The sequence below is a fragment of the Embiotoca jacksoni genome, unplaced genomic scaffold (assembly GCF_022577435.1).
Source record: "Embiotoca jacksoni isolate LCO1_2020_lvr unplaced genomic scaffold, fEmbJac1.0.p SCAF_2, whole genome shotgun sequence".
In the NCBI taxonomy this organism is placed as follows: domain Eukaryota; kingdom Metazoa; phylum Chordata; class Actinopteri; family Embiotocidae; genus Embiotoca; species Embiotoca jacksoni.
Window position 1 is genome coordinate 21,128,458 of NW_027185340.1, and position 24,118 is coordinate 21,152,575.

Here is a 24,118-nt window from a genome sequence, read left to right on the forward strand (position 1 = left end):
AACGCTAGACATCTATGAATTCTCTTGTTGACCGATACAAGACTCTTCTGTGATCCGACCTCTAACAGATCAGTGCATCAACAGACTCATTGCTGCATCCTTGCAATCTCTGCAGAGCCATGGCAACAGAGTAACTTCCATACACTGATAACCTGGTGCTTATTTCTAAAATCTCTCTCCTTGCACAATTGGACTGCCCTAAATTCCAAAAATACCACCTAAATCACTGTCTGATTTCAGGTGACTTGCTTCTCATCTGCTTAATCTTACCACACAAAGTTTTACACTGTAATACTTTGCTTGCTTTGAATCACCTTCATTCCCCACTGCTGTGTTGTTTATTTTGAATTGTGTGTGTCATTGTGTATGTTTGCATTGTTGTTATGAGTTATTTTGTTGTTGTTTCTAGGAATAAATGTATAAATATATAAAGTTTGGTTGTCTCGTCTGCTATTGTTCACATTTCAGTTCCTACATTGTGTCGATTTCGTGCTTTTTCACAGTTAATTTTTTGCTCAAAAGTCATGTCTGCGACTGTACTTGACCAAGCATGAAGAACTTCACTGCAGTGTTATTACAATAACCATGAGGTGGAAAAACAGACAAAATGTGTTTTGTTTTAATTCTTTGTCATTGTTTTTGAAACTATGTGAGCATATTTTCCCTTCATGTACTTGGTAGAGAACAGTGAGATGCATTGAAACTGAACTGTGAGACAAGACAGTTGCTGCTTTAGTGTGCTTCTGTGTTGGTTTATGCCACAGTTCTGTTGGATCACTATCTAATATGGTCGTAGCATACTGGACAGATTTATTTCATAGTGAAGCATTGACTATTTTTGTCTCTCCCTCTTAGGTGTGTAAAGATCTTAACTGGAGTCCAACGTGGCCACTGGCCCAATGGAGTCAGTAAATGTTTAAGCCGGGCAAGCTGACGGCCACTCAAATTCTGCTTCACCTCTCTTTCAAAAGAGGACGGTTCTCTGGTGCTCTTTGATAAATTGATAAAGTGTTCTTTGCAACCCACCCATGTATGAACATGGTTTCTAGTCTCCATACTATGGTAAAGTTCTGTTATAAGGACTTTAGTGTGTTAAATGCCTGGAAATGACTTGTGATTTGGTGCTATTTGAATAGAACATAACTTTTCTGGTTAATCAGCATACATAGTAACACCACAAAGCACTTACTAAATAAAACCTGACAGTTAATGAAGTGCAATAAATATGACGAACACTATTTTAAACATAAATCAGAAATCATCTACAGATATAATGTTTGAATGCTAAAGTAGTGGTAACCTTATTTTGCAAGTTCTTTTTTTGTTTAGGATTGTGCATCGGTCAGTGCGTATGCTGGTATTGTGAACTCAAGCTAATTCTCCGTGCAACCACCAGAGGTCTCAGCATGACTATAAAATAAACCAGAAGAATGGGAAATAGCTGCCTCAAGTTACTTATCACTGTGAGCAACTGCTCTAACCAGTGCCCCACTGTGTCATACTATAGCATGTTGTCTGAAATAAAAAAAAACTCTTTTGGGGATTTTTATTTTGTAGTGTGGTTGACCTTTACAATGACAGCATGTACAAACCCTAACCCGTGTGGCATACCTTTAGAGGAATTCCCCACCGTGAACCATGTGGCTTATTAAGGGGACTCTCCTTCATATGTGCAATACTTTTAGCTGGGCTCAAACCTGTGTCTTTATGAGGTCGTTTCCAGCTCTGAAGCAGCGTCGTAGACCGCAGGACTATCTTAGGCGCTGGAGAAAGAGTCGCGGCAGGAGAACATGTTTCACTGAGTTCACTCAGAGCTTCCAGTCTGGTTAACTCAACAGGTAAAAGATTCTACTTCATCAAGGTTACTACTAATGGTTCAAACCTTGGCCTGTTGATGGGGATTCAACTTTCAGTGAAGTTGAAACATTTGGAGGAATTGAAAAAGTTTTGTATAAACTACACATTACAGGAAGATATTTAATATCACTGCAGACCCCCTTGAAAACACGTATATCTACTATCCAAAGAATGTCTGTGGCAATTTTGGTCGCATTTGAATGAATATTTATGGGCAGTGGAGTTATAGGTTGCAGTGAGCCAAAGATTTGTCACAATTCTGTCTAACTCCTGGTAAAACAGATGGTGCAGTGGTTAGCGCCCACTCGCATAACACATCAGATGTATCGTGTCACCATGCCGGATGTATGTGCCACATTTCATGAGGTTTCAAGCATCCTTTAACCTTAAACGTCAACTTCCTGTGCAACGGCAAAATGTCACACTTTGCCGCATCGCCACAGCGACGCCCTTTGACAAGGTCGAACGAACTTCTCAATATATCATCAACCACATGTTTAAGCTATTCTGACCCGACTTTAGGTACATGTGATCAACCAGCTTGACGTAGCATGTGAAAGTATGAAACGTGTAATTTCCAGTTGCCACCAGGGGCGCTATAACTATAAGTGAATATTACCACACAGGTGTCTTCAGGGCCGGACTGTTATCATACCTGTAATGTTTGGAGAAGGTCGGTTCATGTACATCAGAATTACAGCTATTTGTAGTTTCAAGGCGAGACGCTCAAAATGGCCGCCACGTGACGGGCACACCCATCGACGAAAAATTATTCGTTTGATAACTATTAATCCCAAACATGTTAAGAGTGAACTGACTCAATTTCAAGTTGTTCTGACAAAATCCCTCGGAGTTCGTTAAAGTACAACATGTGCGAATCGACTGAATTAAAAATGGCGGAATTCCTGTTGAGTTGACATAATGGTGCTATGTAACTTTTTTGTACCTCAAGGTGTGATACACATGTCCACCGAATTTCGTGCATGTAGGTAAATGTGGCCACTGGGGCATCTCTTTAGGAGGCGCTAGCGAGCCATTTGGCCACGCCCACTCGCGACTCCACGAGAATACAACATTTTTCGCCGGGAGAGATGTGTGTCCCAACTTTTATGAGTTTTTGAGAATGATAAAGCTTCCAAAAAGGCAATTGATTTGTATGAAGAATAAAGAACGAGAATAATTCCTTGAAGAACAATAGGGCTTTTGCACCTTCGGTGCTTGGGCCCTAACAATGATTGCGTCAAAGCTGCATGCCGACTTTGAGGAAGCAGTTGCCTTAACAGGACTAACATAACATCGGACTGGTGAGTTCTCCGTTTGGAACAATAACAACTGGGAGATCTTAATAACAACAGCAGCAACAACAAGACTGTCTAACAATGATTGCGTCAAAGCTGCACGCCGACTGATGACCCACAGTGTTGCTCAAAACAAGAATATATATTTTTCCTCTGTACAAACAGCACCGTAAACAAAACAAAAACATCAACCCAGAAAACATGTCAAGCATTGTACGAAAATACAAACATGTTCTTCTGTTAGGATCCACAATGTTTAAATTAACTTTATATTGTCCACATACAGTATGTCAATAGGTTGTAACAACAGCATATGTTATCCTAGCCCCCCCCCCCCCCCCCCCCCCCCCCCTAAAAAAAAAATGCAATTCATGAACATTTCTGGTTGGGGATTGCTCTATCCAGCGGGGAAGCCCAGGGAACAGCTTTGCATTTCTGCAATACAGCACTATTACGTTGTTTTGTCCCTGATAGATAGAACAATTGATTTCAAGAATATCTAATTGCAACAAAATTTGTGTTAAGAGATTTATGTCAGTTTAAATGCAAGTTACTCTCTAAATACTTTAAAAAAATAATAATAATAGTGTGCAAAAAAAACAATTGTAAGACGTTACTTTTTACTAACAAATCCACTTCCACACTTCGAAAGTCGCTCCTCTTTTAGAAATGAACTCTTAAAAAAAAAATCATTAAAAATGATGTTAATATTATTGTGAATGATACTGTATGGCACACGCCTACTGAAACCTAAGATCACTAGATTCTTGCTGCAGCTGAGATACCATCAGCACAAATTTTAAGGTGAATTTTTCTATATTTATAGAAATGTGTCTAGACTTTGTATGTAAATGAAATTTGCAGCAGCAAACTGCTTGGTGAATTGTTTTGGCACAAGCGTTTTGTGTTAAAATACAATATATATTTGAAGGTTGATGGTTTAACAGCATGTTGAAATGCAAAGGAAGGTGAACAGAGAGCAGAGCTGGTGCAATCCAAACATGTTCTTCCTCCTCTTTGTGTGTGCTTTCGCCTCATGGAGGTGGGACAGAGTTGTTGAGTCATTAGCTGAGCTGTATGGTCCAGCCTTCACTCTGCATGCAAGGATCAGAGGTGAGGTTTCCTCTGTTCGCTTCTGCCGTGCCGTGTAAACTCTGTTATCCTGTCTCCGTCTGTTTGGTGCCTTTGTGTCACTTTCTCTGAGGTGAGTCAATATTTTCTGCTCAGTTTTGCTTATCTGAAAAAATATTTAGTTTTCTTTCCGATTTGTAACTTTTGTAACTGTGGCCACCTATCTATTTAACTTCTGGGAAATACAGAGGATATTCAAGCTTCAAGAAACAAATCGTTCAGCGTTGAAAGTTTGTTCTGTCGGAGAAGTGTGTTGTATTTCTAACCACAAAGAAGACACACTTCCTTTAACACTATATCAGCTATATCACTATATCCCTATATCACCAACTGAAGCCAATAAACATGAGCTATTTTTTAACTAAGTATAGATTACTCTATCAGTATGGTAACTTTGATGATCTTTTTCTCACATTAAATGTACCTAAAATCAGTGGCACGGCATTTAAATCTTAAACTAGAGAAAGACAAGATCATTATGCAAATTAAAAACTTTCAAAATAAAAGAGTGATTGATTTGGATACATTTGGGTTAGTTGCTCAGTGTTGGTGGGAAACCATGCGGTTTTTCTGTTTGCTTCTGTTTTGACCATCAAAGCTGCACAACATTATTGTGGGGGAACTTTCTCACATTCTGCACAAGTAAAGCCAAAGAGCTTTAACAGGTACCTCACACATTATTAAATGACTTGTTTTAAACCACGACAGACTAGATCTGAAACAAAAGGAGGTTTAACACACTGTGTATGTTAGACTTTCAAACTTGTGGATTTATTTAGGACACAATTCTTACCATTTTAGTGATAAACAAGTATTAGAATTACTATTCTCTATTTACTGTCAACTGCATCTCCTGTTCTGGGCTTCTCTTACAGTTACGGTGCATCGCAGTTTGTTAAGGGTCTGACAACTTAGTTGATTGTCATTATCAGACTCTTTCACAATTTTATATTATTGCTTATTTGTATGCATCCTTTTGAATTGAAAATGCAGCCCATAGTTCAGATTTAATCAAATTTAAACACAGTGGAAAAAGCAGATTAAAAGATGAATAATTCTGGCAGCAGTCCCGCAGAGAAGAAAGAACAAGTTCATTACAGAGACATAAACTTTATTTCATATCACACCAAAAACAACATAGTACCAAGTGTGAAACATCACATTCAGTCACGCGAGTCACTCAGAAGGGTAATTCCCATCGTTTTCCCCTTTTTAGTGTCAAATTAATCGTGCATTATGATAACCTCCCACAGGCTAAACATCTTCAAGTGAATCATCAATCCTAATTTGAGCATTGAACTGATTGCACTGACTGATTTTAGAGAGCCATTCAAACATTGTATCTGGAGTTTCCTCTCTTAGGAGTGGAAATTTGTCATTTAAATTAGTATATTCCCACAATGTTTTGTCTCTAATCAAGCAGCCTTCTGATACTTAATTTTAAAGATATTTTCTCAGACATGGTTTCAAATAAACTGGTTCAGAGGCAGAATATGAGAATCAGATATACAATGTTCCTCTGCCAGCATGTTTCCTTTTGTCCCAGTTTAACAGTCAAGGGACTCTATTTTCTTCAGACAGAGGAAGCAAAATCTCCAATCACGAACACAAATGTGTGTGATCAGCATTTTTTTTTGCAATCTTTCTGTAAAAAGGCAACAAAACCAAGCACAGCTAGGCCACGGTCGACGCATTGTGAAGGAGAAGCTGAATTAGTAGGAGGAATACAGAATCAGCAAGTTACATGTGTCACTAATGATTTAACAGGTGCTCAGTTGGAGAAAATACAACAAAGGCTTAGTACACAAACTTCAAAAATACAGTAACATATATTGCCCCAAATATGCAGTCAATGGTCGAGTAACCAGGCTGCTCATTGGTGCTGCAGCTGCACTAATATGGGCGTAGCTGGCTACAGTTGATAACAATCAATATAAGCTATAGGGATGTCACGAAAACAGTATTTATGTACCAGTCTTGTCTCTCTATAGAGTTGCAAAAATGCAATTTGAATCAAACCACGTACAAATGCGCTTGTGAAACAGGATTTCTGGCTCTTCACGGTTGCTACTTTCAGTCAAATTCTAATCAGATTGGCACATGAATCGGATTTTGACTGACAGTTTGAACACAGCGTCAGAGTCGTGTCTCGCGATATTCTGCATTCAAATTGGAGGATCAGGGACAAGTTATAGGTGACAAGCCACTATGGCTTCAATGTCATTTTGAACAAAAGGAGGAAACACCTCAAACTTCTCGATCTCTGCACAGGATTCAAAGCGAGCGATGTTGTCACTGTTGTTGACTAAAGAACTTAGAGCATATAAAGTGAGCTGGTTGCTGCTCATAATAGTTTACCATCATTCCTGCTCAGTTTGTCAAAATTAAATGATGTCCACGCGTGAAGGTTAGCATATTTTCGTTGTCATCTTTTAATCAATAGCATGTTGGTATCGGGAATCGGGAATTTTTTACAGGACTGGCGCTGACTACCAAAGTTCTGGAATTCTGCCATTCATAACATAAATAATGCCACTATACTCAGTAGATCCTTCTGCTCACCAGAGTTGAATAGACATAAAACAACTAAAAATGACCCACAGACATAGATCAACATAAAACCACAGCAAATGATGAACTGTATGTGCTCTGAGAAAAGGACCAAAGTTTAACTGATTCTGACCCGTACTCTGACTGACGCCCTGTTTTAGGGTGTCAGTCATCTGAGCAAGTCGCTGCTTTCATTATAGCTTGCGGGAATGAACTGATTATCTGGGTTTCAATTCCCCAACGTTATCTGGGACCACATCCTCTTCTACTTCTAGAAAACGCGTTTTTTGCTTTGCTTAGCACTTCTACATCACTCTAAGAACATGAGAGGTTTATACTTGAATAAAAAAAAAACAAATCACCTCTAAGTTCACTATGTTTGCTTTTATTACTTTCCTCCTTATCCATTATTCTCAATTTTGAAGATCTTTTGACTATTTTGTGGGTATTTGGATTGTTTTCTAGAATTAGAAACATGAAATACATTAAATTAACTTCATCTATAGTGACAGTAACAGTAAAATATCATTCATTGGACTTTATTTCCTCGATCACCAGCATAACACTGTTGAAGGCAAAAACCCTGACACCATGTGTTTATCAAGCAGATATTTTCTCCCTACACAACCTTGACCTGTCTCACCCAGGCTTCCTTTCTTCAAGAAAATACATTGAAACGATATTTCCAGCAGGTTTTCAGTCCTTCCACCATCTCCTGCCACCACAAACCTGCAGCTTTTGCCTTCTTTGCACTGGAGGAGCAGCGTCCTCTTTTTCTGTGGCTGAATATGAATTTTCTCCAAATCTGACTAGTTCTAAAGTCTCCTCCAAACACCAAACAGATCATAACATGATTACTTATCCGTTTTCACAGGCTACTTCAAAGCCTGTAAACAAAGCTGCTCAGACAATTCTCTAAACCTGCTTTTAGGTTACTGGATAGTTTTTTGGATCACAGAAAGCAAAGTTTCACAGAATGTGGCGGAAGGTGGATCCAGAGGTTCCAAATGTTTTCTACATTTTTTAATTCCAGTAAAAAAAAAAAAATCTTGAAATAAAATCCTCAGATTTAGGTAACTTAACAGTGAATTGCAGGACATTACAGAATGTATCTAAAATTGATCCAGAATCAGATCATTTTTAAAAAAATGTTTTGTACTTCAAGTTCACCTGCAAGTTTCATATTCATCCATAAAGGTGCTACAACAGCCAATCACATAACACTGACTATGGGAAAATGAATGTGACTTTTTATTCCAGAACCTATAGTAACCAAAATATGTATAAAAATGCACAACATCAACAATATCAACACTCTAATCTTGGCAGGTGCGTCCTCTTTTAAAAAACTTTTTTAAACACTTTCCATTGGTTGCTTTCTGCAGTTATGTAGGTTACCAGTAAGGGCGATGTTCAGGTCCGATGAAGATAAAAGACAAGCTGCTTGTAGTTGATGTAGTTAAACAGTCATTTTAGTGTGGTTGTGTGGTACTAATTTGAAGTAAAAGAGAGAAAGTAACAACAAAACATGCTATCTGTCACCAAACCCTCCATAAACAAAAATTAAAAAAACACCAGGAGTCTGAATCAACCCTCCACCCCTTGAGAGCCAGACATTCACATATTTAGACCTCCGGTTGCAAGTGAAAGCATTTACCACACATCCCTGTGACTCACTCACTTCCGTTCACCTCGGCCTCCCATGTGTTGCTCCCACATTTCTGTTCATACCATGATCTGCTGAACCGGCTCAGCTCTTCCCACGCTCCTCTCTGCCTGAGCTTGTTCCACACAGTAACACTAGGTTGCTCTGCAGATCGGATCACTTGACAACATCCAGACACAGAGGTTGAAAGTGAGATTTTTGTTCTTTTTGGGTTCATGGGCAAGACAAAGAAACAAAGCAAGACAACAAAATGTTGCCAGTTAGGCAAACCACAACCCCTGCAGCTCACCACCTTCACTGTGACCCTGTTCAACCACCAGTGCACCTCCATCTGCTCAGTTTAGTTTCAGCAGTAGCTCTTTGTTGTGAGATGGAGAGGTGTGAGTACTGTGGTTTTGATATTTTTCCTGCTGTACTTTTCTCATTGCGGTTGTTCCACACATTTTGGTGCAACTGTTTTCTTGGTAAAGCTTCTGTTTGTCTCAGTACTCTGCTGCTGACAGTAAACAAAATTACAAAGCAACATTTTTCATAATAGGAGCTGATACTGTTATGTTTAATCAAAAGTTGCCAGTTAATTGAAAAATAATTAAGTACCTTCAGATATTACTGCTTTTCACCTTTTGTCCCTTCAGCTTCATATTTTTGAAGTTTCATCCATGCCTGTGTTAGATCTCTAAAATCAAAGATTCTCTGCAAATATCACCGGATTCACCTTGAAACTGTAAAAATTCACACATATTCTAGTTGTTCAAACACTTCCTTAAAGCTAATATGACACGATACAGAACAAAATGCCACAATCAAATACTTCCACCAACTGATCTGTTTGTGTCCATCGTTTTATAAACATTTCCCCAAGCACCGGCTTTTAAAGTCTTTCTATTTGAAGATATTTGGGTCTGAAACACGTTAAATGCACCATTACAAAATTGTAATGTACAGTTAAGATGTCCATGAAGGGTATTTTAGTTCAGCATCCTTAAAAATACAGACATGCTGCAGTGGATGAAACACCTTTCCTAAGATGTGACATGTGTTAGTATGAGAGAAGCACTGTTATCATATTGACTGGTGAGGTCACTATTGTCTTGCAGCTATATTCATCATTGTGAATGCATGTGGTTAGAGATGTGGTTAAATTAGATCAGTCACTATCTGCCGAGAAATCTTTTATCTGAGACCAAGCTCGAACACAACACTACAGCTTCTCATGTTACAGCCAGGTCAGCCATGCTGAACAGTATGAATAATTCAACTTGATACTGAAGGTTTCATTTTGTTTAATTCTATGTATCAACTATCTTAAAACCTGAGTGATTTAATATTAATCGACTTAAAGGTTTTCAGGGAAGTTCTCACCGGCTTCGTGTAGCTCTTTGTCAGGTCGTAACTTCAAGACTAACAATTGATAGTCGATTAAACCATGGTTAAACTTTGTTCTGATACCATTTTCACAACCCTTTGTTTCTCAACACACATCCTTTTTTGATGCTTTTATCTAAAAAAAAGCAAAAAACCAAAAGAGCAAATACTCTCACAACATTTCATCATGATCCTGCAGCAGCAGATGTATGTATCATTTGCATCAGCAGTTTTGTTTTCACTATATTTTTCATGTCTTGTAACTTGTATACTATATTTTGTCTGCTGATTTTGAGTATGTATTGTCTTGTGGCGTATTAGTGAGTCTACCTGATGTGGTGCAAAGGGGCAGACTTTCACTTCAGTCAGAGAGACTGAATTATTGAGTCAGAAAGTTTAGGAAAAAGTCATAACTTGTTGTGTTTCTAAAGTACATTAATTGGCATCAAGCTGCTGATGATGTTGGGGATCTCTCTATTTATTCAAATTCAGCTCAACCTCATTTTGAATCAAATCCAATCATCCACAAACCTATTTAGACCAGCTCTCACCCTCTTTGAGTCCCTTTTGGATTCAAGGATCCAAGATGGTTTTCCTTGGTTTATTTAGGGTCTGGTTTCAGAAAAGTAAAATGAGTGACATCATGGATGAGTTAATTGGTTGTTTTATGTGTCTTCAGGAAATGTGTACTTTTTTGTGTAAATGTTTTTGTAATGTATTCGGATCCATCTGGAAATCTTTATTTATGTGAGTCACTCCTCACCCAACTACGTCTGTGTCCGCTCTCAGCTTCAGTCACACATTTTAATTATAGTCCACCCAGGTGACTGGAAACTTAGTGTGGTAAAGTAAATGATGCTACCAGGTCATCAGTGGTGACCAGTTGGTGAGGTTTAATTCTAATAAGCATGAAGCTTCCTTTTGAATGCTCACCATCAAATATTACAGGTCTTTTTTCCCTATTGGAGCCAACAAATGTTGGGGAAAAAAACCCCGATTCACGACAATATTGTCATTCTTGGTTTTACTTTTTACTTTTTTAAATCATGTTGAGTTCCTAATCAATATTTAATTGTCCATCTATACACTGAGCATGTGTAATAATGGCTAGCAGCATAAAGTTAGCCAGGGAGATAGCTGGTTAGCCTGTTAGCATCACCACATGAACCAGAGAGCTGTTAGTTTGTTTGGAGATATTATGTTTTTAAGATGTTGGACATTTATCAATATTATAGATCGCATTAGATATCGCATCGTCACCCAAACATAATCTTTACAACAATTACTGTAAAAAAAAAAAAAAAAAAAAAACATGCCAAGATCCTCCCATTTATGAAAACATCACTTAACAGAAACATCACAACAATCCAAAAGGTCTGCGCCTCCAACCCAACGATCCTCCCACTTGCTCCCACGATCCCCTTCACCTATCCTCCACCTCTCCTGGTACAGCAGCAGTAACTATCGTTTGCTTTTGTTCTGCTTCTCCTTTACTGCCTCTGCTCCGGCCTCCACTCACATATGAGCATCACTGCTGCACCACCTGTCCTGCCGAGTAGGAGATACGGTCACTCACATTGTATTTGGCAACATGTAAATCTTCTTCAAGGTGCAAGACAGTAGAAAGACCCTCCAACTCTCTGTCCATGACCTCATCACAGTAACCTCTCCTCACCACCACTGAAATCACCTCGTTTTATTAATGAGTCTTTCAATCTTATCGGAGCAAAGCTGCCTGTTGCTGTGGCTGTTTTTCAGCAGTATTTTCATTTTTCTTGTTTGTGGCATGTGTTCATCTCTAAATGTTGTGTATGTGTGTTTTTCAGCCATGGGCCTGAGTTCAACACTGCAGAGCCTTCTGTTTTTCCTCGGCCTACATGGGATCTGTAGAGCATTCGTACAAGGTGAGCTCACATATAAATACACGAACAGATATACGTACATATGTACATACACACAGACACTCACAGGGAATACAATTTAGAAGTGTTTCCTGAGTATTTTATTTCACATGTTTTGCCAAGTCTAACTCTAACATCTGCTTCCAGTCAGCAAAAAAAACACTTTGTTGCCCTCTTGTGACCAAAAGGTGTAACTGCAGTAACTTGTGTAACTGGCAGTGTTTAGTGATCATGACGCAAGCTCTGCTGGAATCCCACACTGATCAACCACTGCTCTTGGGAAACTATAATTTAGGAAATAAAATCCAAGTTGAAATGAATCAAGCTTCTGATGAGAAAGAAAGTTGCCTTCATTGTTTTTGGCTAACAGACCGAGAAAAATACACAAAGGGGCAGTCAAACTCTGACGTACTGATCAAGTGAGTCAGTGGGGAAATGATGTAGCGTTGGACACTGAACCACAACAATGATGCAACCACCCCACAAAAGATCAACATGTTCTGCTGCACATAATGGCTACTGCACGCTGGCACGAGCAGTTGTATTTACGGTAATGTGCCAAATAATTCAATTCAATTTTATTTATATAGCGCCAAATCACAACACAGGTTATTTCATGGCACTTAACACATTAAAGTCCTTATAGTGGAACTTTACAACATTATACAGAGAAACCCAACAATACAACAATTCCCAAATAAGCTAGGAGGGAAAAAAAACCCCTCCTCTTTAAGGGAGAAAAACCTCCAACAGAGGGAAGAAAAAACTCCTTCTTAACAGGAAGGAACCTCCAACAGAGGGAAGAAAAAACTCCTTCTTAACAGGAAAAAACCTCCAACAGAGGGAAGAAAAAACTCCCTCTTAACAGGAAGAAACCTACAACAGAGGGGAAGAAAAAACTCCCTCTTAACAGGAAAAAACCTCCAACAGAGGGAAGAAAAAACTCCCTCTTAACAGGAAGAAACCTCCAACAGAGGGAAGAAAAAACTCCCTCTTAACAGGAAGAAACCTCCAACAGAGGGAAGAAAAAACTCCCTCTTAACAGGAAGAAACCTCCAACAGAGGGAAGGAAAAACTCCCTCTTAACAGGAAGAAACCTCCAACAGAACCAGGCTCAGGAAATAACAAAAATAAAATACAGACATGTATAAATTAGACACATGATGTATAAAATGACAAACAAAAAGTCTGTTCTTCATCACATCACAAAAACAATGAATAAAGAGGGAGGCAGGAGCCACTGCTGCTGGGTAATGTTAGCACTAGAGGCTGTTAGCGGCTTGGGACCACAGACTTTGACCCTTTGTAAACTCAGAGATGGTCATGTTTGTTGCATTTCTTATATTGAGCACAGGTTTGCCTTGGGAACGTCACTTATTTCACAATTACAGATGTTGTGTGACTTTTTTGATCCACTATGTCCTCATCTGGTGTTGACAGTTGGCAGACTGTCCTGTCCATCACTCACATGTACTTTTCCATTGTAACTCTGTTGCTATAGCCTGCCAGGGTGACTGTGCAGATGAGGAAGACCCAAATCCCTAACACATACATTTAGCTAAATTACTCATCAGTTTATTTGCAGTTTATTTATTGACAGATTTTCTTTCTTAAAAATGATTCAACATATTATATCACACAGCCCTGCTTTAAAGTAAAAGTATGTAAAGCACATCAAGTTTATGTGTACTAAAATGTGGTATAAGTTCAAGTTTGACATTGACAAGTTTGCTCTGAGCTCTAAGAGCACTGAACAGCTGAATAAGTGTTCACCTCCCTTCTCCACTGATGTGTGTGCTGCAGAGAACTGTACCAACTACAAGCTGCAGTTTGAGAGGGTTTTCTCTGTTCCTGGGGATGTGGCTATGCTGAATACCACCCTGGTCTCTCCGGACGTCTTCAACTTCAGAACTGTCCCATTCAACATCACCTGGTACAACTCAAAGACAGGCCAAGAAATGAGCAACCAGACTGGTCGAATCCTGGTACGCATGGAGACCCTGTGGATTCTTAACGTAACGCTGGACGACGATGGGGAATATGTGAGCGTACTGAGGTATGAGTGCATCAGTAGAAAGAGAAATGTCAGGAAAAACCTGTCTAACTGCCTCCTTTTTACTAATGGTCATTCTGAGACTATTTGTGGGTCAAAAGCGCAAAATAATGAAGTGATGAGTTAGTCGCTCTCTTTGCAATGTTCTTGTAGCAAATAGTGCAAAAAATAAGCAGTTCATCTCAACATTGTTAGTTTACCATAAAATGGGGTTTATGTATATGACAATATTGGAAAGCATACCTTAATTTCTGAATACCATACCATACCTAAACACCAATATAATAAGCTTAGAGCTGTACATTACTGTAGTTTTCTGCTCTTAAGAAAGAAAGTAAATAAAGCTGCTCTCACTAATTCTGTGTCAGGTGGAATAAAAGGTAAGAAATAGTAATACACGAAAACTAGCATGAATAAAAGGGTTGGGGTGATGGCTGATGGCCGACAGGAGTCGGCATCGGCACCCTCCCGTCCCCGCCATTGGATCCACAAAGACATTGGGGTGCATCCAACAACTTTGCTTGCAGACATTTGCCTGCAAAGAAATACTCAAAGTATTTTCTGACTTTTTCAGCCATTTTAGGGTCCTAAATCTATCTGAAATGACTCTGGGGGAAAGAGGCTAAGCAAACACAAGCGTCTCAAATGACCACTTGTGATTGAATCTGACTTACTTCCTATATGCAAATTAACATGTACATTATGTAAATAATTATGTGAACTTGTACATTAATGCAGGAGAGGAGTCGAAGCAACATGTTAAAGCATCATTTAACAAACTAAAACATATTTGCTCATTCAAGCCTCATTTTAATCAATTGTCAATTAAAAATGTATGACATATTTCACATTTGTAAATGTCTGGACAATCAAGTATGTAATTCAAAACGCTATGAGCCTTGACCCAATCACGTAGGTTCAGAGTCAGATTATTTAATTACTCCAGTTTATATTTGCACCTTTCATTATTCATTAAATTTCTCCTTAATTTTCCAACAGAACTTCTTCTCGGTGCTACAGACAGGCCACCAAACTAATAGTGGATCTTCCAGTTGCTGGAGAGTGCGGGAGGCCAAGGAAAGCTAGTCAGGACCTTACACATGGAGTCTCTGACATGCTTAACTGCCCTCTTAACAACTACATCAGCAAACTGGACAGCTACAACGTCACTTCCTCCCTCAAGTGGTACAGAGTGAGTTTTGGGAAATTCTGACATAAAACACTGATTAACCTACTGAGTTTGTCCCAGATGATGCAAATGACTTGTGTTGGACCAGATCTCTTAACAGTTAAACAATCTGTGGACAAGTGCCAGTTCTGCTTGAAAACAGTTTGCACCAATATACACCATACTGTATATGCGAATGGTGCGCAGCACCATGACGTTGGCAGAGCACAGTGAACCTGTACCCTTTGTGAGCAAGAACTCCAAGTTTCTTTGCTTGATCAAAATCAGCACGTGAGTTCCACATGGTTTTGCAGTGGTTCGGGTGTACCAGCGATTTCTTTACATACCTGAAACTTAAGCAGAGGGTATATCAAAGTTTGTGTCAAACTCTGGAAATTGACAACGGAGATCCTTAAAATGTTTCAGGGACTCTACAACAATGAAGCGATGAGCCTGGGAAGGTGTTTTGAATGACTGAGCAGGTGGGTATTTATTTGACTGTCCACACTGAGGTCTACTGGGAAGTTCTGAGGCATCTGAGGGAAAAGATTAAGTGCAACAGACCTGAGTTGTGGTGCAATGATGCACTCAGAGCACTTCTTATAAAACCATGTGGATTCAATCAAGTGACAAAACTTGGAGTACTTGCTCACGAAAGGTTTAGCTTCTCTCCTCTGTGAACGTTTGCACGCAACAGCTGCAGTCAGGCTCACTTGTTTTGTCGGAAATGTGTTTACTTTCCTGACAAAACCTGGATATTCTGTTGAACAAATGGGATCCAGTGGCATTAAACTTACCAACTGCTCTCATCGGGCTACTCCTTTAACCATGTAGCTGACCATTAGCATAAATAGATAGTTGTTTTTTTTTAGTTGTTTTTTTTACCTATTATGATTATGAAAAGCCTGACTATCATGTTTCCTTTACCCCTTTAGGGTTGTGACCCCATAGTGGATGGGGATGACGGGTATATCTACAGGGATAAGACCAAACTGACGTTTAAGACAGTGCAATCTTATAACAACTGCTCCTATACGTGTACTTTGACATTCACACTTGGTGGCATCACAGGATCCCTGTCGGAGACCATTACCGCAGTCGTCAGAGGTTAGAACAGAAATGAATGTTTGCATAACATTTCACACTTCACACAGTTGTCTGCAACATAAGAGTGATTTCTACATTGGAATACACATTTCTAAACAATGCTTTTTAATGCTGTCTTTTCAGACGAGTGGTCTTTGGTTCCACAAGTGCACGAGCCTGCCAATGAAATAATCAAGGCACAGAAGGGTAAGTCCATTCAAGTAACATCTTCTGAGAAATATGGTGTTGTGCAGTATAAATGTTTATTGTTAAAACGGACACCAATGTGGACATACTGCAGGGTGAGTAAATAAAAATGTCTTTTTTTAGGGATAAACTTTCTAACATTAACTGTGCTGTTCTATTGTTAACGTGGTGACCATCAAATCAGAGAATAAAATGATTGTAGCTCTGTTAAGTTTACAGAGTGTTATTATACTTTTATTAATCACCCATTAATTCACTGACACCAGATAAACTATCAAACTCCTGCTTGTTTTATTGAAAGGGGACTTTCTAGATTGCCAAGTTACATTTTTTCACTTAATATGAAATATATCATTATATCAAAATTGTGATATGAGCCTAGATATCTTAGGATGTGGATTTCGTAGTATTGTGATATGGCATAACAATAAAAGTGATTCATTTTCTGAACTTGAAACTGGTATTACATTTGGTAACTAATCAGATTTTGGGATCTTCGGTGATATTCCTACCTTAAACCTCACCATCTCAGTCCTCATATCTAAACATAACCAATAATGCAACAGATAGAATGTGTTTGTTCACCAAATAACTTGAATGAATGAAATGAAAACAAGTCACAGGGGATGTTAGCATCTGCCTATAGCCTGCTGCTTGTAAGGCGGTTAGTTTACATTGGGAAATTGCAGTATGTACCAACAGTTTGCATGTGAGGCATTAAGGGAAACTGTAAATTGTAGCAACAGAAGATTACCTTGGTTACACTCTCCCGTCTACCCGGCATGAGTTTCTGCATGCACGTAAGTTACATGCTGCAGCAACTACCACCACAAGTAAATTCCCAACCTGTAGAATACTCTGACCACAGAGCTATTTTTGGTGTGAATGCTTGCTAAGGTTTAAGGCATGCATCAATTTGTAATCTAAATAAAACTTAGGTCAATAGATTAACAGAAATAGTTTCATGAAGTAAATTTTATTATTGTTTGTGCATGTATTCAGGGTCCAGTTTCAGGAAGAGGTGCCGGGTGTTTGTCCCGGGGTTTAATAAGACCGACGTTTATGTCCGTTGGTTGGTCAGAGATGATTTCATTAACCCCTCTGACCGGGTCAACATAGAAAAACGGTGAGCACTCCAACTTGTGGAAGTTTTTTGTTTTATCTGCCGCTTTTACAATAAAGGAGAAAGTTGATGTATACTTTTGAGGCTGCTGTTTTAACCATCTTCACTTTTTGCTCATTTCATTATCCTCAACAGTTCCTGGGACCAGGATGTTCCTAAGAAAGGTGTGTGGAAAGAGCAGCTGTTGACGTTTTCTGAGCTGAGGGAGGAGGATTTCAACATGAGCTACTTCTGTCGAGTCTACAGTGCCCGGGGCTCTCCACAGGGGTATTTTACTCTGCTACCAAAAGGTAAAACAGTGTAAACCTCCCAAATGAAAATCTTAAACATCATTTTCGTTACTTTGGGCTGCCAAAGCATGTGTTTAGTAGCCATGTTGGACATTTTTTTATTCGATTTTCCAGAGATCAAGTTGACACCTCATATTGTTGCATCCAATTAAGAGTCCAAAACCCTTAGATACTCAGTTTACTATCCCAGAAGAAGAAGAAAAAAAAAGTGAAGTATGCCCATTTAAGAGAGAAATTGCTTCCCATCAGGTTTCTACCAATCAGTTAGGTGTCAAACCTTCGTGATAATCTCCTTTGGGCATACAACTTTAAACCTTTAAAGTGAATTTTGCAATTCCAGCTATTACACTTCATGTGTTTTTATGTATGCATCTCATCATTACTTTAAGTACTTGCTTGTATACATTTTCAATCTGTCAGTGAAGTTCAAATCAAACTTCTTTCCTGGTAGAAAGATGACCAATTGAGGGAATCTGTTAATCCTCCCAACTCAGTAAAGGTAGTTACACTGGAGGCAAGAATTTGATGATGACAAAGTGACAAAGTCATACTTGCAGGTGTTTTAAGCTTACCAGCCCATGCACAACCATTGCAAAAGATAGGGCTGTTAAAGAGTTGTCAAAAAGTGAATAAAAGTTTCAATTTTTACAAAGCATTTGTGTACGTAATACATGTTTCACAGCTAGATGTGTGCACATGTGTAAAGAGTAACTTTTTTGACACTTGGAAATAGAATGAATTGGGCGCCAATGCCTCCATGGTGGAGATACAATCTGAAATTTTATGTCTGATGTGTGTGTTGTTTATCTCTACAGATCCAAACACCATACTTCCCATCGGGTCTGTGTTTGGTAGTGTGATGGTTCTCTTTCTCATCAGTGTCGCCATCTACCAAATCTTTAAGATTGACATCGTGCTGTGGTTCAGGAGAGCATTTCAGGTCCTCTATTCAAATAAAGGTAAGACTTCACAAAACGTGTGTATTTAGTAATGTGATCTATATTTTATGCAGTATGCAATGTAATCATGAATAATATCAACTCACAAAAAAAAAAAAAGTTAAGAGGGAGTTTTTCCTTCCCTCTGTTGGAGGTTTTTCTCCCTTAAAAAGGAGTTCCCCCCCCCTCCTAGCTTATGTGGGAATTGTTGAATTGTTGGGTTTCTCTGTACAATATTGTAAAGCCCGTTGACATTAAGTCTTCAAAAAGCCGCCTTGACTAAATCAAGAAAGAAATAAAAATTGTGGGCAGAAAAAACAAAGAAAAGAGAATAGAAGTTTTGCCCCTGATGTTTGATATGTGGGAAACAGCACAACAAAGAATGGATCAACACGTAGTCGCAGACACCAAAAAGCAAAAGAGAAGTCTCTCGCCTTAAGGAGAGAGTTGATCATTAGTTGATCATTTTTTTTTATAATTAACATATTAATCCTTCGGTCTATAAAACATCAGAAAACAGTGAAAAATCATATGATAACAATTTCCTAAAGTCTGACCTCTTTAAATGTCTAGTTTTGTGTGACCAACAGTCCTATACTCTCAGATGTGATTATAAATTCCTGGGGTTTACTTGACTCTAGGGGACTCTGTCAACAGGTGGCTATATGGCTCTAGCTATCTTGAAGTGAATTCAGTGTATGAGTCAGGTGAAGCCACAGGATCTGATGCAACTATGTGCAGATTCAGTTTGGTTTGTTTGTCTTATTGCTGGGTTACTAACAGTAGCTAGCCACCTGTCTGGAAACATCAGCCTGTCTCGTCAAGAGCACATCAATTAAATCAGAAGACTAATCTCTGAAACTGATTATTAAAGACGATGGTTGTTCTCTATTAGGGCTAGCTAAAGGATCTTGCTTAAATTGTTTTGGTCTTGTTGTCTTCTGTTGGGTAAAAAACCTTGCCTAGAAGGATTTACCACCTATTGAGTTCTTTTTTTTTTCCTGTCAGAGTTGGATGGGAAGCTCTATGATGCCTATGTAGCGTACCCACAGCCCTATGCCTTCGGATTCAGCAAGGAAGTGGAGGCGTTTGCTCTTCACACACTACCTCAAGTGTTGGAAAAGGCCTGCGACTACAAACTCTTCATAGCCGGCCGTGACTGCCTGCCTGGGCAGGGTAAGTTACCTACAAGGTGGAAATAGCACTGCAGTATTACTTGTCTCATATAAGGGGCTCAGACCCACTGGTCAAGAACCAGAGTTTAAATCACAGTGTTGGACTTTCACTGCATACAAGTTTGGGCATGTCACGAATTACACATTTTGTTGATTTTTGATATGAAAAGAAGGAAATGCCTTTCTTCTAAAGTTAATGCACTTTCTATTCTTGATTTCCGGATTTTTTTCCCGACACATCCTTGCAGATGAACATTTTTAAACTGCCACACTACAGGTCTACACACACATCATCAGTGTTGTTCGAGTCAGTGGTTATAAGGGCCTATAAGGTAATAAGATTCTGCTTGCATTTCTTGAAGTAGGTGAGGGTTGCTTTTGAAGAATGTTTTGAGTCATTGGGCCTCATTCACCAATATCTTCTTAAGAATTTTCTTTAATTTGTTCTGAAGAATTTTCCCAAGAAAAAGTCTACGTCAGATTATTTGTTTGCACCTGTGTTCTTGTCTCGATGAATCCCACGGTCCTCGTAAATTGAAAGCTCGTGCCAGTTGTTTTAATTAGCATAAGGTGCACATGGAGTCACAGAAAGTGAGGGAGAAGAGAAAAGTTGAGAGAAACATAAATAATGCTGGTGGGGCAGCGGATAATTTAGAACCATGAAAACTTGTAAGGTAATGCAAATAATTATATGAATTATGAAGAAATATCATTGTAGATGAAATACTGTAATATCATACAACCGTTGAATTGAAGAAAACACATTAACCAATTAGTTGGCACAAACATTTCAGCACTCACAGGTGCTTAAGACTGCTCTTGAGTGTGTCAATTTTGTTCTTACCTAAGAAATAATCTCAAATAAGAAAACATTGGTGAATGCCAGAATCTTCCTAAAAAAATTTAAAAACTAAAATGTGTCACACTAGCAGGCTAAATAGTTGACAAGGTATTTTTTTTTTTAAATTTAAATATTCTTCCTTATATTGTTGACACATTTCTTTTGTAAAGACTTAAGTTTACCTTTATCATACAGCACTTGTTTCCAAAATGACTCTGGCTTATGCTGATTTTGCTTTGCATACTTAACACGTTGATGTTTGGTTGGGTTTTTTAGGTTTTACAAGTAAAAAGGTGCCCTAACTTGTACACTTGCCTCAATTACTGTATATTTTTTTTTCTTTTTTAAACAGTGTATTAGCATTTGAAGAAAGGGACGCTAGAATTGTATGTACAACTGTAAGGTACCCTTGATTTATAGCTGCACTGGGGCTCAATACTTATTAACTTTTTTTTTCTTGTCCATGTATCTCTTTGTTTTCACCTGCAGCAATAGTGGACTCGGTGGAAGAGAACATGCAAGCCTGTCGCCGGCTCCTTCTGCTCTACACCGCCTCCACTTTCAGCAGCAAAAGACACACAAGCAGCACCAGTAGTAACAATAACAACATCTCTAAGAGCAGTGACAGCAATGATAAAAGTGAAAGTAAGACCAGAGACAGCAGTTGTGATAGTAATGATGAAGTCTATCCAGACACAAGGCAGCAGCTGGAGTGTGTGGCAGCCATGCACAGAGCGCTACTGGAAGGATCTCTCAAGGTGAGAAAGCCAACCTGTTGATGCACATTATTGACAGTAGATTCAATTTTTAACATAATAAGCTACAACTACAAAATATCTTCCAAAGGGAGAAGCACGCAACAAACAGCTGTTTTTCAGAAAACTAATAGAAACTACCCGCTCAGCACCAAACAGCAAACAAAGTTAGCACCTAGATGATGATGGTAGTGTCCCGTCCAGCAGAGGAAAAGTCCAAACCATGGCTAATACAAGAGTGAATATTGACCTTAAATTCAACAGGTTGAAAGAAATGGAATCAATTCATGCTCCTGGTTAGGAATGCATGGACCCCTGGGTTATGAAAAAACAAAACAAGAGCACAGTTTAAGTTTCTGCTTATCGCCATCGGTGTTCCAACAGAGGAGAACATGGAGATCCTTGAAACTTTAACTTTAAGTGGGACAAATTTTGGAGTTTTTTTTTAATAGAAAATGTGACATAAAAACAGATATGGCATGTTTTACATAACCTTAGTTAAAGTAGTTTACTTATTTTGCCCAGCGAATCAATACAGAGGCAGACGGCCATCACGATAAAAGTAGGCATAATAATACTGTGTTAATTCCACTACAGGAGAAACTTGATGTTCTCTGCAATTAGGTGGAAGACAAATGTGCATATAATAGTTCTGATTGTAGAAAAGGATCAAAAGAGTTCACCCAGTGAATGCTGGATGTGCAAAAATAAACTACTTCAAGATACTAATTCTTAGAATCTCTTGGGACATCTGTAATATGAACCGTAGACAAAGAGGCAACAAGATGTCAGCTTACCATTGAGTTGTAAAAGAAACTTACAAACTGAATGCGCATGCCAACATCAGAGTTAACTTCCTCAGAAAACAACTTGTTCAATCTCTGACGAACCTTCATGATCAAAATGCTCTACAAGGGTCCCTGGTTCTAATCCAAGTCCTGCTTCACAGGTGGTTCTGGTCGAGTTGGAAGAGATCACTCCAGCTCAGCTGGCTCTCTTCCCAGAGTCAGTGCGTCACCTGAGGAAGAAGCAAGGTGCCGTGTGCTGGTGGAAGAACCAGAAGACGAAGCAAAGGTGGTGGATGTGTATGAAGAGGAGAGAAGATGAGGAGAAAGGTGGAAAGGACTCACAGTTGTCGGCATCCCTCTCCCCTTCCTCCAGGTTTTGGAAGGAAATGAGGTATCATATGCCGGTCAGGGGCAAGAGAATGGTGTATCCTGAGAAAACTGCCCTGCTGAGCTTATGATGAAGGTTTCAATGCACAGACAATTCAAGAACCGATTCAAGGTTACAGAACAGGTGCAAGCAAAGGTACTCTTACTAGAAATATCGCCTAAGAGGTTTTTACCATCTAAATGGCCATAATTGTACGAAGCATAGCATGTGTTGCAATCAAAGTTACTGATCAAGAAAAGGTGGAACATCTTTTGCTCTGAGACTTAACGACAGCAGCTCGTAAGGTCATCACATTGTCTGGGCTATCTACAATTTCCCTGCAATAGTGTGAACTGGTGCCATTTCTTGACAGGCGGAGACTAAAGAATAATGTGGACTGAACAAACCAAGTGATCGTGTATGTCAGAACAATGTACATATGTATGATACAATTTGTAAATATGTAACATTTTTACACATTTCTACAGTTTTATAAAAAGTTTGTCTGCAAACTGTGAAGTTTTTGTTAAATGTGTTGCCATTATTTTCTGTTAATGAAAAGCCAAAAGGGAAGCATTTATAAAAGATGCATAAATGTGTGCGTGTTATTTCTAAAGGAACGAAGCACATGGATAGATCAAAATGAGACAACAAACTATTGTGCTTCACTTTCTGTTCATAGCAGCATGTAAAACAAAGGAAATGGTGAACCATAGGCTTTTTTCATTTTAGACTTGATTGTCCTTTCTCATTAAAAAAAACATTACTACAGTGGGTCTACTGATTTAGCATGTTTCATCACATAACCTATACATTTTATCTGTGTTTTAATTACACTGCAATATGAAATTGTCACTTTCATTTCTGAAATGAGGTCTTTAGGCTTTTATTTGAACCAAAGCTCTAGTTTACTGTGGAGGAATCATTGTACCGCCCCTACACTACAAAGCAAGAGGTTCTTTTTATATGTTGAGTGGAAACCTCATGCAGGGTTAGTGGAACAGCAGCAAACGCAAACAAGACAGGTGGAGGGAAAACCCAGCAGCTCGTCAGAGGTTCAGTGCTGGTAACAAGCAGCTCGTTTTAAGTCTTAACGCTCAGCCTGGTAAGTTCAAATTATCATCGAAACTACAGTTGCAGTCTGTTCTTTTAGATTGTGAACAAAGAGGGGATTTACAATGTACTGTATGTTATAGTTCATGGTGAGTTTAGATAATGGTTTATGATCATCAGTACAACAGTATACCTATCGCATCCCAGTCTATACTTGATGCTTGTGTCTGTGACTTTAACAACAATAGTTTCATATTGACTGAAATTGTTTTTATAGTTGTTTTTATGTACTGTGTATCTCTAATGTCAGACAATATTACTGTAGATCTTTTCTGCTTTTTGGTACTCACTATCTATTTATTAGCTATTCATTAGAATTTAAAGCAAATTATTTCTAAATCCATTTTGGTCTCAACATTTATTTCATCTATTTTTTCATTATAGGTAGACAGAGTGACGTTCTCAGAAGCTTCGCTGCTTTGTGGGGTTATCACTCACAGCAAGGC

At 38.8% G+C, this 24,118-nt stretch overlaps 1 protein-coding gene across 1 annotated transcript; it reads left to right on the plus strand.

The window, feature by feature from the left end:
- The first annotated feature begins 4,273 nt into the window (after positions 1-4,273).
- LOC138201481 (interleukin-1 receptor type 1-like) lies at positions 4,274-23,330 on the plus strand. The gene is made up of 12 exons (XM_069155016.1): positions 4,274-4,359; positions 11,694-11,771; positions 13,572-13,824; positions 14,821-15,013; positions 15,925-16,096; positions 16,220-16,282; positions 17,285-17,408; positions 17,541-17,695; positions 18,511-18,654; positions 19,642-19,809; positions 21,139-21,407; positions 22,354-23,330. The coding sequence occupies exons 2-12, from the start codon at positions 11,696-11,698 to the stop codon at positions 22,648-22,650; spliced, it is 1,914 nt and encodes a 637-aa protein (XP_069011117.1). The 5' UTR covers positions 4,274-4,359; positions 11,694-11,695; the 3' UTR covers positions 22,651-23,330.
- The last annotated feature ends 788 nt before the right edge of the window (positions 23,331-24,118 follow it).

Bases quoted from the DNA above. Each gene is read 5' to 3' on its own strand.
- LOC138201481 (XM_069155016.1), top strand. From the start codon at position 11,696: ATGGGCCTGAGTTCAACACTGCAGAGCCTTCTGTTTTTCCTCGGCCTA. The intron at 17,696-18,510 runs GTAAAACAGTGT...TTATCTCTACAG, and splicing joins TTTTACTCTGCTACCAAAAG to ATCCAAACACCATACTTCCC. The intron at 18,655-19,641 runs GTAAGACTTCAC...TTTTCCTGTCAG, and splicing joins GGTCCTCTATTCAAATAAAG to AGTTGGATGGGAAGCTCTAT.